Genomic DNA, 14,091 nt, shown 5'->3' on the forward strand with positions numbered 1-14,091 from the left:
TGAAGCTCATTTTTTTTTTATGGTGTTGGCTAGAGTTTAACATGGTTCTCCAAAGCCAAAAAAACATTTTAGCAGAAGCGGAGCACACACAGAGATAAATTATTTTTCTGTACTACATTTCAGTTGGTAATTTCGTACACAGGATTCTATTTCTGCTGCTATCAAGTTAAAATGCAAAAGTGGAAACATTCCAATGAGTAAGAAGCAGGTCTGTTCATTCCTAGCTCATGAGAAACTCAGGACGCACATTAGTGTTCTGTTTCCCAGCAGCAAATAGCCAGGACATATAGCTTCAATTTACTGGGATTCGAAGAAGTCAAATCAGACCTGATTTCCCATGAAGTAAATCATAGCACCCAGCTCTGTGGTTTGAGTGACAGGTACATCCATTATTCCGAAAGGTCTTGTTACTTTCAGCAGAGCTTGTTATTCTTAGCCCTAAAAAATCATGCCATGTGACAGGGCACCTAAGCCTGAGGAATGGGGCACCAGCACCTTCCAGGCTTTCTATCTTACATCTGACAACTTGAAACATCCAGGAAAGAAGTGGAAAATCCACATATCAGATGTGTGCTCCTACCCATTCCAAATGTCTGGTGTTTGGGAAACATTTAAGGGATCATAAATTCTCTTTTGTGTCAATGTTTTTGGTACTGTGTAATTACAACTATATATGTATAGTTATGTATATATGTATGTTATACTATATATAAAACTATATATAGTTACATATATGTATATATACAACTATATATATACTATATATATACTAAATATATATACTATATATTTATATACTAAATATATATACTATATATAAATATATACACAACTATATATAGTTACATATATGTATATATACAACTATATAAATATATATATTTATATATATATATATAGTATATTATATATATACAATTTTTTTGAGACAGAGTCTTGCCCTGTTTCCCAGGCTTGAGCGCAATGCCGTGATCTCGGCTCACTGCAACCTCTGCCTCCCAGGTTCAAGTGATTCTCTTGCCTCAGCCTCCCGAGTAGCTGGGATTACAGGCGTCCACCACCACGCCCAGCTAATTTTTTGTATCTTTAGTAGAGATGGGGTTTCACCATGTTGGCCAGGCTGGTCTCAAACTCCTGACCTCGTGATCCACCTGCCTCGGCCTCCCAAAGTGCTGGGATTACAGGCGTGAGCCACCATGCCCGGCCATTACTATATTCTAAGATTAACTAGCAATCATAAGAAGTTTTTTGTTTTCAGTCTAGATTTTAGAAATGCGAATGACACCAGGCCCAACACTTTGGGAGGCCGAGGCAGGTGGATCACGAGGTCAGGAGTTCAAGACCAACCTGGCCAAGATGGTGAAACCCCCTCTCTACTAAAAATACAAAAAAAAAAAAAAAAATAGCCAGACATGGTGGCGGGCGCCTGTAATCTCAGCTATTCGGGAGGCTGATGCAGAGAATTGCTTGAACCTGGGAGGTGGAGGTTGCAGTGAGCCGAGATTGCGCCACTGCACTCCAGCCTGGGTAACAGAGCAAGACTCCGTCTCGAAAAAAAGAAATGTAAGTGACAATTTCAACCTATTTAGTATCTCCAAAAGCTCAGGAGCTGTGATAAATTGATACAAATAAAAATGTAATACTTCATCTTTTTGCAAAATAGTGTAGTGGGCTCTATGAAGACATTTCTTTTTATTGTTGACTCTGGAAAGAAAAAATCCAGTTTTGTGTTATCAGTCCTTAGAAAAAGATTTATGAGTTAAAATGCAGCAGAGGCCAGGTGCAGTGGCTCCCATCTGTAACCCCAGCACTTTGGGAGGCTGAGGGGGATAGGATTGCTTGAAGCCAGGAGTTCGAGACCAGCCTGGGCAACATAATGAGACCCTGTATCTACAGAAAATTTTCAAAAACAAGCCAGTCATGGTGGTGTGCGCCTGTAGTCCCAGGTACTTAGGAGGCTAAGGTGAAAGGATCACTTGAGCCCAGGGGTTCAAGAATGCAGTGAGGCCTATGATCACACCGCTGCATTCCTGCCTGGCTGACAGTGAGACCCTGTCTCTAAAAATAATTAAAATTCAAAATGTGGTAGAGACAGTAGAAGGAAAAATGATTCTGCTTCTCCCAGCATTCTGCCTCTGCATAATTAAGTTAGTGCATTTCATAGGTCAAGAACTATTTAAATTACACCTGCATATTTTAGTCCTGCATATTTCTTCATAAGAGAGAAAAGCATCTAATAAATACAATGAAATTTCATTCATGTCTTTATTTAAGGGATGAATAAAATGTCATAGTACATAATCGTATATATCAGTTATGGATACAGATTTAATTCTGGCTGTGCCTCTTTGGAAAGGCAGCTGATGAGCAAGACATCGCTGATCAAAAACTGCAGTCTGTTAGAGCAGGAGCTGACAGGGAACCTAGATGCCAACATTTCCATGCCCTGCCTGATGTTTACCATTTGATCACGTTCGAACTGAGGAATGAGGCTTATCGGATTTTATGTTGCTTTTTTTAGATGAATGCTCTTGGCTTTTTGTTGTTGTTATGGTTACTTCCCATTGATTTATTCCACTAACCATTTAGACTCCCATTCATTCACCTACGGCCAAATGGGACTAGAATGGAAAAACGAAATCCTACCCGATCAATGCAAATTCTATTTCTCTCTCTCCAAGAGGCCCAGATGCCCAGCCCTGACACTGGGAGCCACTGGGAGCTTCAGGTGCTGGCCTGGCAGCGCCTGGCCATGTTTTCAAGTGTACATCAGGTGACCACTCACCTATTGTACTTCAGTCTGATTTTCCAAGGAGTATTTAAAACCACCCAGGCAGTGATTTCAAACCGACTTTCTACTTATTCCACAAGGTACTGTCGAACCACTGTTCTATGTGTGAGGCCTGTGGAGGGTTTATACAGCAATGAGTGTTCAGTGTGAAGTCCTGCCTTCCTTCGTAGAAGAGAAATGTATCAGTTCCTCTGGGTGTCAGTTTTAGAGCAATACAACAATGTTTTGAAAGACAAGTCCATTTTTAATGAGACGGGCAGATTTTCAGGTAATAGTACTGCTAGAAATAACATATAATGATCTACTGGTTCTGAATACACTGCTGAATTCCTGAATACGCTGAAGACCTCCCCCTCCTCTTTGCTGGTTATGTTCTGCACCTGTTTACCCTATGAAGCTGAAAAACAAACTTTGACTATAGCTAACTATGATTGTTCTAAGTTCCATAGTACTTGATCGCCTCCCACACACCAAACTATGAATGACAGACTGCTGAATAGATGGTTTCAGTCATAGACCGTCCCTGACTTATGGTTCCAGTTAGAAGTTTTCAACTTTACCATGGTTCAAAAGTGATATGCGTTCAGTAGAAACCGTACTTTGAATACCCATACAACCATTCTGTTTTCCACTTTCAACACTTTATTATAAAATAGGTGTTGTGTTAGATGACTTTACTGAACTGTAGACTAATGTAAGTGTTCTGAGTATGTTTAAGGTAGGCTGGGCTGTGCTATGATGTTCAGTAGGTTACGTGTATTTAATGCATTTTTTATTTACAATATTCCCACCTTACGATGGGTGTATGGGGAGGTAACCCCATTATACGTTGAAAAGCATCTGTATATTCATTCCTACCGTCACTGGTGATTACTTTGTCCAAGGCATTATTTTGGGGGAACACAAAGAGAAGTGGCATTTAGTCCCAGCTGTCAAGAAAACTTTAATTCCAGGAAAGGCACAGTTGCGGGCCTCTGGCCCATCCGAAGAGAGCAGGAACACACCTGGTCCAGTTAGGTAGAGCCGGGAGCAGAATCCAGGAGGAAGCCCCACTCAGCGGGGGTCTCTGGTGTTCTAAAGTGATGGATAGTGACTGGTACTAAGTGTGAGGGGAGAGGGTGGATTACACCTGAATAGTACAGAGGCTCTAAGGCAGAACATCCAGGGACTTAGAGAGACATCAAACTCCTCCACAACAGTGTTCCCCAAACAAGAGTCATTTGAGGACCAATGTCACGATTTTTGCCATTTCTGATGACATTTTTACCATTTCTAGTGGCCTCCTTTACTATTGTTTACTTAACATTTTCCTTTAAACGGACTCACTATTTTTACTTAAATAAATTTATGTTAAAAAGTTTATGTTAAAGAGAAATTTTGCAATACTACCATGAAATGAAATGCCAGTACCGCTTGCTGTCAACGATACGGTGGTGCTAAAAATACGTAATATAAAAATATAATGAAACTCAGCACTGTTGCCCACCGAAGCATCCAGGTCTGAGGTCTGACCTCTCTTTGTTGAAAAGGGAAGATAGCAAGTATTGGCACCATAATAAAGATAGTCCAGCCCCACACTGAGCCAGCCTGAGACTCTGAGAAATTGAAAGGGAATCGGGGAAGGAACAAGACTGGATGTTATTTAGCTCCCAGTCTGTGAATTACCTAAAGACCCCCAGTGCCACCAGTGCGACATGCTTCACCCCAGAACAGAGGGAAGGAACAGAATGGTAGGCAGTGCTTTGGGGCCAGTTGTACTACAGTCTCTGCAGAGCAACCGTATGCTGTGTCAGGGCTGGAACCAGGTTTGGCCATCTGTGTTGACCCCACAGATTCTATGAAGGGTGACTTCCACAATCCCTAGCACACTGGGGAGCACACAGTACATACTTATCAAAAGTCTTAAATTAAGTCTCACTGATCCCCTAAAATCTTCTGCCTGTTTCATAAAAAGTAGAAAATGAAGTTGACAGTGATTCTTTGTACCTCATAATATCACATCCCCCTCCCCAAAAAGGAATATTGATAGAAAACTATAAGATATAAAACCTAACAAAAATCATCTGGTGAATAGATCCCATGGAATACACAAGAAGAAGATATAGGTGCATTTAAATCATCTCAAAGGAAAAGAAGAAATCTCCTTTGAGAAGTCACATCTAAATGCTTATCCAGGCTGGGCACAGTGGCTCATGCCTGTAATCCCAGCACTCTGGGAGGCCGAGGTGAGTGGATCGCTTGAGCCTAGGAGTTTGGGACCAACCTGGGTAACATGACAAAACCCCGCCTCTACAAAAAAATACTAAAAAAAAAATTAGTGGGCATGGTAGCACACGAGTGTGGTTCCAGCTACTCAAGAGGCTGAGGTGGGAGGATTGCTTGAGCCCGGGAGGTTGAGGCTGCAGTGAGCTGAGATTGTGCCTTGCACTCCAGCCTGGATGACAGAGTAAGACCCTGTCTCATAAATAATAAATAAATAAATCCCTGTCCAAATAAATAAATGCTTATCCAATCGCTGAAAAGGAGCTCGAGCATGTACACGAGGCCCCAAGCACAGCTCTGTCCTCTGTGGAGACGGCTTTATTCTCCCCGTGTTTCCTGCTCAGGTGCCCTTTTCTCTTTCATTTCTCACAACACTCCCGCCTCTCACTTGGCATTCAGTAACTGAACAAGGAGCGGGAAAGCATGCTAATGCATCGCAAATGGAGTTGCTGCATTTCCTTAAAAGGACTGTCATGAGCATTTCATTTTAACGTATTACCCGGAATTGTGTCAGTGTTTTAAGTGAACTATTTTCTGTAATCCATATCGTTATGAATATAAGACATTTATGTACTGATTGCCACTTGAGAATCTAATGTTAAAGTGATTGTACTGCATTTCTAAAATTTGCATTTTTTAAAGCAAGTTTCCCCCACAAATAACACCTTACCCAAGACACCTCCAGGCAGAACGTTGTTTCTTACAGTAAATGATATTTTAATATTTGGTTTCAGTAGAGACCAGTCTAATCAATTATAGAGTAACATACTTGTAATAAATTCAAAAAAGTGATAGCTATACTGTCATTTGTTGATGTTCTTAAGAAATATGGAATCTTATTCCAGACAGGCATTTCTGTAACTTTCTGGTGCTTTAAATGATGCTAATGAAGATTTGACATCAGTTCACCACATTTTTGAAAATCAAATTGTTGGCTCAGCCTCTAATGAAACAGAATCTCAAAGCAGTTTTAACAACCATTTACATTTTTTCTGAAAACCTCACTCTACCATTTCTATGGGGTCCCTGACTAGAAATATCAAAAGTCTACATGAATATAAAACAATATAGTCTATTTTTCAAAGAGAAATTGAGACTGATGCAAAATATTTGACTTTTTTTTTTAATATGAAACATAAATGTTTATTCATTGGCAAAGCCTTAACTTCTCTAAGCCTCATTTCCCTCATCTGTCACTTGGGGGGCAATCCTATTTAGCTCAGAGGGTTACCAGGAGACTTAATGGGATACTGCATAATAAGTACTAAGCACAGTGCCCCCATCATGTACTGCCCTTGGTCTGTGCTCTAATATTGAAGCAGGATGTTTCCCTGACCGCTTTGTGGGACTTGCAACAGGGGTGCCCTCAATTACCCAGCCCACAGCTTTCAACTCCTCATGGGAGGAAGCATGCACGTGAATGAGGCAGGAACTGGAGTGCATGAATGCTGAAACCAGCCAGCCACTTAGGTACTGCCAGGAGCAAACTCCACTCACTTGGACCCACTGTGCCACACTAGCAGCACGCGAGCTCTTGTCCCGCATCCAGAAATGACGTCACACAAATTGAAGGATGACAAATGTAGGGGATTTTTATTGCTGATGAAAGTGGCTCTCAGCAGGAAGGGAAGTTGAAAAGGGGATGAAGAGGGAAGGTAATCTTCTCCTGAAGTCCAGCCATCTCTGGCCAGATTCTTCTCTGATGTTACGTGTCAAGCTGTCCCTCTGAAGTGAAGCTGCTTCTCTCCAATATCTAACCATAGTCACCAACGTCCAGCTGCTTCTCTTCTCTCTGCCAGCTGAGTATGGGGTTTTTATAGGCACAGGATGTCGGGGGGCAGGGCCATGGGTGGTTTTGGAAAAGGCAACATTTGAGCTGGAATACAGGGATGTAAGTTCTCACTTTGGGCTGCAGTTTCTGGCTTGAGGGTGAGGGTTTGACAGGGACCCACCCCTTTCTGCCTAGATTTTCTCTGCCACCTTTCTCTACCATTGTATCAATATTATTATCACATGGCCCTGAGTTGGAACCATCAGGTCCTGCAAACTCCAGAGCATCTACTTACTGCACATTGGCCCCCCCAGGGGAATTGGTCCCAGCCAAGGGTCTCTAGGAAAGAGGCACATCAACTAGATGTGGAACACACTCCGGTTTTGGAAGTACTGATTCTGTTCTCCAGGGCATCAGAATCCTCCTTTTTGTGACCCTGCTGCCTTACAGGAAAGAAACAACAGTTGAAACACTGGGAATTTTCCCCAATAGGGAGAAGGCACAGAAAGGAGAAAGCTAAAGAAGAGAGTGAAAGAGGCCCAAAGAGAATGGAAAAGTGAGAGCAGGCCATTTGCCAGGGCTCATTCCTGCCATCCAGCCCCAGCTTCTGGCTGCTGAGTGGACGCTTCTGCCAATGCTCACAGCCCCACAGGCCTGGGCCCGGGAGCCTCTGCTGCCACCCGTGGTTTCTCTCCCTGCTCCACCATCGGAACCCCATGCCCCAGGCTCCCTCCCTGGAGGCCACCTCAGAAGGAGATACCAAGGGGAAGACAGCTCTTTAAGAAGTGTAGACTCCATGTTAAATTGAGACCCCGCAGACAGATACGGCTTTGAAACAATTGATTTTCTGTGGTGTCATAGGGAAACCTGCCCTCCTCAAAGTTGCGAAAACTGTCAGGGACCCTATGAAATGGAGCGGGAGTCACAAGTTTTCTACCCAGCTCTAAAAGAGGAGACAAAACTAACACTGGTTCACAATAGATAACAGAACGGCTTCAGCAAAGGGCAAGCAAGCGTAGAGAGATGCTGGAGAAGAACAAGGCACTTTATCCATGTCCCCCACAGCACCCTGCCTCAGCGCTGGGGCAAAAGAATCTTTGTGTGAGCCCAGGGAGTCGGCAGGGACATGAGGGGTTGATGCGGCACTTGCTCAGAGCAATCGCAGTGCTGCCGCTGGAATTATCTTTCTCACACAGTTCCCAGTAGTGGTTAAAAGGCTCTGAGGTCAGTCCACCTGGCCCACTAGCTAAGGGCTCTTAAGCATTTAAGGACTCTTTCAACATTTGTTTCTGTTAGTTTCTAAAACTTGGAACAGAGGGCCATTGATTTAACTGGTATAACAACGTGTGGGTACATTGCACTTGTTACCTTGGAAATGCCTCTACTCAGTCTCACCTCTGAGCTGAGTTTGGGATGATGTTGAGCCTACAGGTAGTGGGGAGATGGTGAGATTCACCAAGGCATGTGTTGTTTGTGATTGATTGGGTTGGGAAAGTTTCCTGACTGCCAAAACCTCCATCAGACACTAGCCGGGGATTCTGTAAATCTCAGAATTCCAAGGGGATTGGATTTTGAAGAAAGGAGATGTTCACGTACAGGCTACTAGAATTCTTGTTCTTTTTTTTTTTTTTTTTTTAAAGAATTCTGAAGAAGAAAATAAGTAAGAGATCTAAAACAGAACCATATTTTGCCAGGAGGGCAGAGCAGGGCTGCTTTGTTCAATTTGTTAAGAGGGTCAGGGAAGCATCAGAAAAGATAAGGAGAAAAATCAATCAGAACCAAGTCACTGTTGTGAGTTTCGGCAGCGTCTGAAGTAGCCAGAAGGTACTGAGAAATGTATTTTATCACATATAGTCTTATTTTCACCCTACCGTATTCTCTGTTAACACAAGGTTCCTTTAAAGTCAAGTATGCAGCCCTAAATCTTATCGACTCATTAATATTTCATCCAAAACAATGTAACATCTTAAACTGAAACCTAAAGGTAAGCTTTGGACACAAGCATTCAAAGACAGGTATGTTGTACAGCTGGACTATGGTGAGTCAAGTAACATTTTCATTTCTTTTTTTCTTTTAGAAACAGGGAAAATTGACCAAGAGATTCACAAATACAACACCCCAGGATTCACTGGTTGCCTCTCCAGAGTCCAGTTCAACCAGATCGCCCCTCTCAAGGCCGCCTTGAGGCAGACAAACGCCTCGGCTCACGTCCACATCCAGGGCGAGCTGGTGGAGTCCAACTGCGGGGCATCGCCACTGACCCTCTCCCCCATGTCGTCCGCCACCGACCCCTGGCACCTGGATCACCTGGATTCAGGTAAAGTCTTCAGCAACCTCAGGCAGGTTGCTTCATTTCTTTAAACCTCAGTCTCTTGGGACTATGGAATGGATTTAATAACAGAACCTCACTGGTAATGTCATTGGAGGATTAAGAAAGGGCAAAGGAACGTTGTGAGTACGGAGTTCTCAGGGCAGCACTTAGCACATCTGAAATACTCAGGGCCAGAAATAAATAAGTTGAAGGTAAAGAATGTAGGAACTATTAACTCTTCAATTAGGTTAAATGATGACTTGCCTAAACTGATGTCTGCGCCATGACTGTGGGTGATTTGATCAATTCACTGTCTCACTTTTGCCTCTTATGACTCTCAATGACTTGCTGTAACATAGTCTGTGTTTTAATTTAAGAAGAGATTTACCTAAAGCAATATAGAGATCCATCTCCTGTATCTGTATTTATATGAATAATACTAGTGGCTTCCAGATCTTTAAGAGGTGCCTTTAAGCTTGCAAAACTCTGTGGATTTACTCCCACTTCTTTGAGTGGGAAGACATGTAATTTGAAAGCACAGGGCTCAAATGAAAGGATGTAGCTGTTGGCTGAAAAATTAACTGGATGAAAAGAGTATACACACAACCCTGGGTGGGAGACAGCCTATTAAGCTGTATCTCAGAAGACTTAGGTCGTACTCCTAGCTCCACCTAAATTGGCCTTGGGCAACTCAAGTGACCTGCCCAAGCCTCTGCTTTTTCACCCATAAGGTGAAGAAGGGGAGGGGAGTGTAACCTCTAAGTGACCTCCAAATCCAACATTCAATGGGTCTCCAGGCAACATGTGATGTTGCTGATGCTAAAAACAGGAAGAAGAAGAGGCAGGAAGTAACAGCTAGGAGGCCTGGATTCCAGCACCATCACTGCCTCTCACCAGCAGATTAACCTTGGCCAGTTTTCATAACCTCATTCCTCAGTTTCCCCATTTCCTAAATGGAGATAAGACCTAACTCACTCATGGAATTCTATTTAAAGTGATGTGTTTAAATCTGACGTGTTTTATCACAAGCGTTAAAGTTTAGCTACAATAATATTAATAATCTAATATTATTATATTAGACACAATTTGCTATAATGCTTGAACGTTGAGTAAAGACTTCCAAATCCTCTCCCCCTGCAAACTTGTAATTTGTAACAGTTCATTCTCTAAACTTTGTGCATTTGATTGCTTTAATCATGTTCCGGCCCTGCACATGGAGTGTGTGGCTTCAGTGCAGCTATTGTCATCGTGATTCCTTGCCAGGGCTATGCTGCAAAGCTTTGTGAAGCTTAGAGAGAAGCCAAAATTGCCCTGTTGTCAGAATAACCCATTTACAGACGAAAGAATCCTCTTTGTTCCTCACACATGGATTCCTAGAACTTGACGCGGGGCGCTGTGAGCTAAGGGCACGTATGAAGAATTCCCTTTTATGAATGTTGTTAAGATTACACAGCAGGCTGGCTTGAACAAAGGAAAGCATTCCTAATGCTGAAAGAAGAAAAGTAAGAGTGAAAATACAAGAGGAGAAAAGACATGTCAGGGCCACAGAGGAACAGAGATCTCTCAGATAAATTCCTCCAAATGCCCGAGTAGACAAATACCATGAATGATCTTTCTTTGCAAGGCAGGAGTCCTTCCGCTGTCAAAGGGACCCACTGCCTGAGGCTGTGAGCACCTGTGGTCTGAGTCAGGGCCAACAGACTAGTTTCTAAAACATCTAGATCCTACCTTGGGCCAATATGAGTTTTATGTATTATTACTTAATTAGGAACTTGTTTGTTAAGATCTGTGAGATATGACTGTAGGGACCAAAGAGTTTTTGTTCCTTTACTTTAAAAAAATCATGCTTTGTGTGTGACAGGTTTTTTTTTTTTTTTTTTTTTGGAGACAGAGTCTCACTCAGTTGCCCATGCTGGAGTACAATGGCACCATTGCAACCTCTGCCTCCTGCGTTTAAGCGATGCTCCTGCCTCAGCCTCCTGAGTAGCTGGGATTACAGGCACCCGCCATCATGCCCACTTAATTTTTGTATTTTTGTAGAGACAGGATTTCACCATGTTGGCCAGACTGGTCTTGGACTCCTAACCTCAGGTGATCCACCCGCCTAGGCCTCCCAAAGTGCTAGGATTACAGGATTCTTTTGATTGATTTATGAAAATGTATATAGGGAACATATCTATTAGTATTTGATGTTCAAATCCAAATTCTGTAATTCTGATATTATGGTAGGCCTGTGCTATGTAACATGAGATCCATTTGCAGAAAAATTTCCACTTACACTTGGAGAGTTCTTACCCAGTGTCCAGCAGATGAAGTATTAATGCAATTGTCATTATACCAGTTACAAGGACAGAAAACAGTTGACCGGGCTCGGTGGCTCACATCTGTAATCCCAGCATTTTGGGAGGCTGAGGTGGGTGGATCACGAGGTCAGGAGTTCGAGACCAGCCTGACCAACATGGTGAAAGCCTATCTCTACTAAATATACAAAAATTAGCTGGGCGTGGTGGCAGGCACTGGTAATCGCAGCTACTCAGGAGGCTGAGGCAGGAGAATCGCTTGAACTTGGGAGGCAGAGGTTGCACTGAGCTGAGATGGTGCCACTGCAAGACTCTGTCTCAAAACAAAACAAAAAACGACAGAAAACAGTTTACAAACTATAAGGCAGAGGTTTATTTAAATAATATGATTTTCCTCTTTTCTTTTAGGTGAATAGGAACATGAGAGACAATGTGGGTTGAGGGGCTGGAAGGGGCAGAGGACAGACGTAGAAATGAGGGAAGGTTACTTAACAGCAGCCTCTGGTTGCTCAGTGTCGGGGAGGAAAAACTTTTCCTCTATCCTCTTAAGTTCAGTACCTGGGGGCCTGCAAATTAAGCTGATAAAAGACAGATTAACAGGTGGGCAGGGGGACCTTATTTATATGCATACAGGAGCTTGAAAAAGAAGAAACTCAGTAAGTAGTTAAAGCTAGAAACTTATATGCCCAGCTTAGTAGGGAAAAGAGGCAGTGGGGGAAAAGGCCTCTATAGGAGGAACACATGGATTTCTAGAAGAACAAATGAGAGATAAAGAGTTTGTGATAGTGCTTGTTCATGCAGGCCTGAGTGATCTCTGTATCTCATTCATGGCCATAAAACTTCCCTGGAGAGAGGACTTACGGTAGGTTTCTTGATCTTCTTCCTGGGAGTAAAAGCCACCCGTAAGAGGGAGGTATGGCAGCCTCATTTTTCCAGAAGTCTTTGCTTTTTGTCAGATAAAGGAAGCACCAAGAAGGCTTCTTTCTGCACCTATTGAATCCCCAGTGGCTTCAGTTTAAAATGAGTTCCATACCAACTCGGGTTCTAAGTGCATCCCTCACATCAGCAATTGCACTCTGGTTTCGTGAGCCTAAGGTCATCATTCTGAATTTGGACTTTACGGTTTTGCACTTTTCTGGTAATATTTCATGTTTGACTAGAATAAGATTCCTTGCTATCAGATATTTCAAAACAAAACAGTATATACACAAAAATGCCTTTCTACCTGTAAATAACGTGAGGTACTTGAGTCTGTGTAGGGTTAGGACGGGAAGAAAATAATAACGTGAGAGCTCGTGAGTCGTGGCTTGACTAGAGGACATTTGGAAGTAGATTATCTCATCTGGTGCCTTGGAAGTTTAGTCCTCAACAAGCAGCAATGGGTCTCCTGGAAGCTTTTTTAGAAATGCAGAATCTCAGGCCCCTCCCCATACTGACTAAATCAGCATTCGTGTTTTTTAGCATGGTTCCCAGGTGACTTGCCACTGCAATTTAAAAGCTCTAATCTTGTATAGTGCTTCTCAATCTGGGAAGCACTTTAAAACTACCTGGGGAGCTTTTTAAAACCCTGATGTCAAGACTATACTTCTGTCAGAGGTGTCTGAACCAGAGCAACTCCATCTCGAATAGGGGCTGGGTAAAATAAAGCTGAGACCTACTGAAAACTGGTTGCAGTAAAGAAGCCAGCTAAAACCAAGATGGCAATGAGATTGACTTCTGGTCATCCTCACTGCTACACTCCCATCAGCACCATGACAGCTTATAAATGCCATAGCAATGTCAGGAAGTTACCCTATAGGGCCTAAAAAGGGGAGGCATGAATGATTCACCCCTTGTTTAGCATATAATCAAGAAATAACCATAAAAATGGGCAACCAGCAGCCCTTGGGGCTGCTCTGTCTATGGCGTAGCTATTCTTTTATTCCTTTTTTTTTATTATTATACTTTAAGTTTTAGGGCACATTGTGCAGGTTAGTTACATATGTATACATGTGCCATGCTGGTGCGCTGCACCCACTAACTCATCATCTAGCATTAGGTATATCTCCCAGTGCTATCCCTCCCCCCACCCCACAATAGTCCCCAGAGTGTGATGTTCCCCTTCCTGTGTCCATGTGTTCTCATTGTTCAATTCCCACCTATGAGTGAGAACATGCGGTGTTTGGTTTTTTGTTCTTGCGATAGTTTACTGAGAATGATGATTTCCAATTTCATCCATGTCCCTACAAAGGACATGAACTCATCATTTTTTATGGCTGCACAGTATTCCATGGTGTATATGTGCCACATTTTCTTAATCCAGTCTATCATTGTTGGACATTTGGGTTGGTTCCAAGTCTTTGCAATTGTGAATAGTGAAGGAGGAGAGGCGCTCTGCTTTTTAGAGTTTCCAGTTTTTCTGCTCTGTTTTTTCCCCATCTTTGTGGTTTTATCTACTTTTGGTCTTTGATAATGGTGATGTATAGATGGGTTTTTGGTGTGGATGTCCTTTCTGTTTGTTAGTTTTCCTTCTAACAGACAGGACCCTCAGCTGCAGGTCTGTTGGAGTTTGCTAGAGGTCCACTCCAGACCCTGTTTGCCTGGGTATCCGCCGCAGTTTGCAGAACAGCGGTTTTTCGTGAACTGCGAATGCTGCGGTCTGATTGTCCCTCCGGAA

At 42.8% G+C, this 14,091-nt stretch overlaps 1 protein-coding gene across 1 annotated transcript in view; it reads left to right on the forward strand.

Annotated features, from left to right (window-relative positions):
• The window catches only part of CNTNAP2 (contactin associated protein 2), a 2,300,337-nt gene that overhangs the window by 2,252,070 nt on the left and 34,176 nt on the right, over nucleotides 1-14,091 (forward strand). The window contains exon 22 of the mRNA XM_063815738.1: nucleotides 8,902-9,141. Within this exon, the coding sequence (XP_063671808.1) occupies nucleotides 8,902-9,141 (240 nt within the window). The remainder of the gene's footprint in view (nucleotides 1-8,901; nucleotides 9,142-14,091) is intronic.

The sequence above is a fragment of the Pan troglodytes genome, chromosome 6 (assembly GCF_028858775.2).
Source record: "Pan troglodytes isolate AG18354 chromosome 6, NHGRI_mPanTro3-v2.0_pri, whole genome shotgun sequence".
In the NCBI taxonomy this organism is placed as follows: Eukaryota; Metazoa; Chordata; class Mammalia; order Primates; family Hominidae; genus Pan; species Pan troglodytes.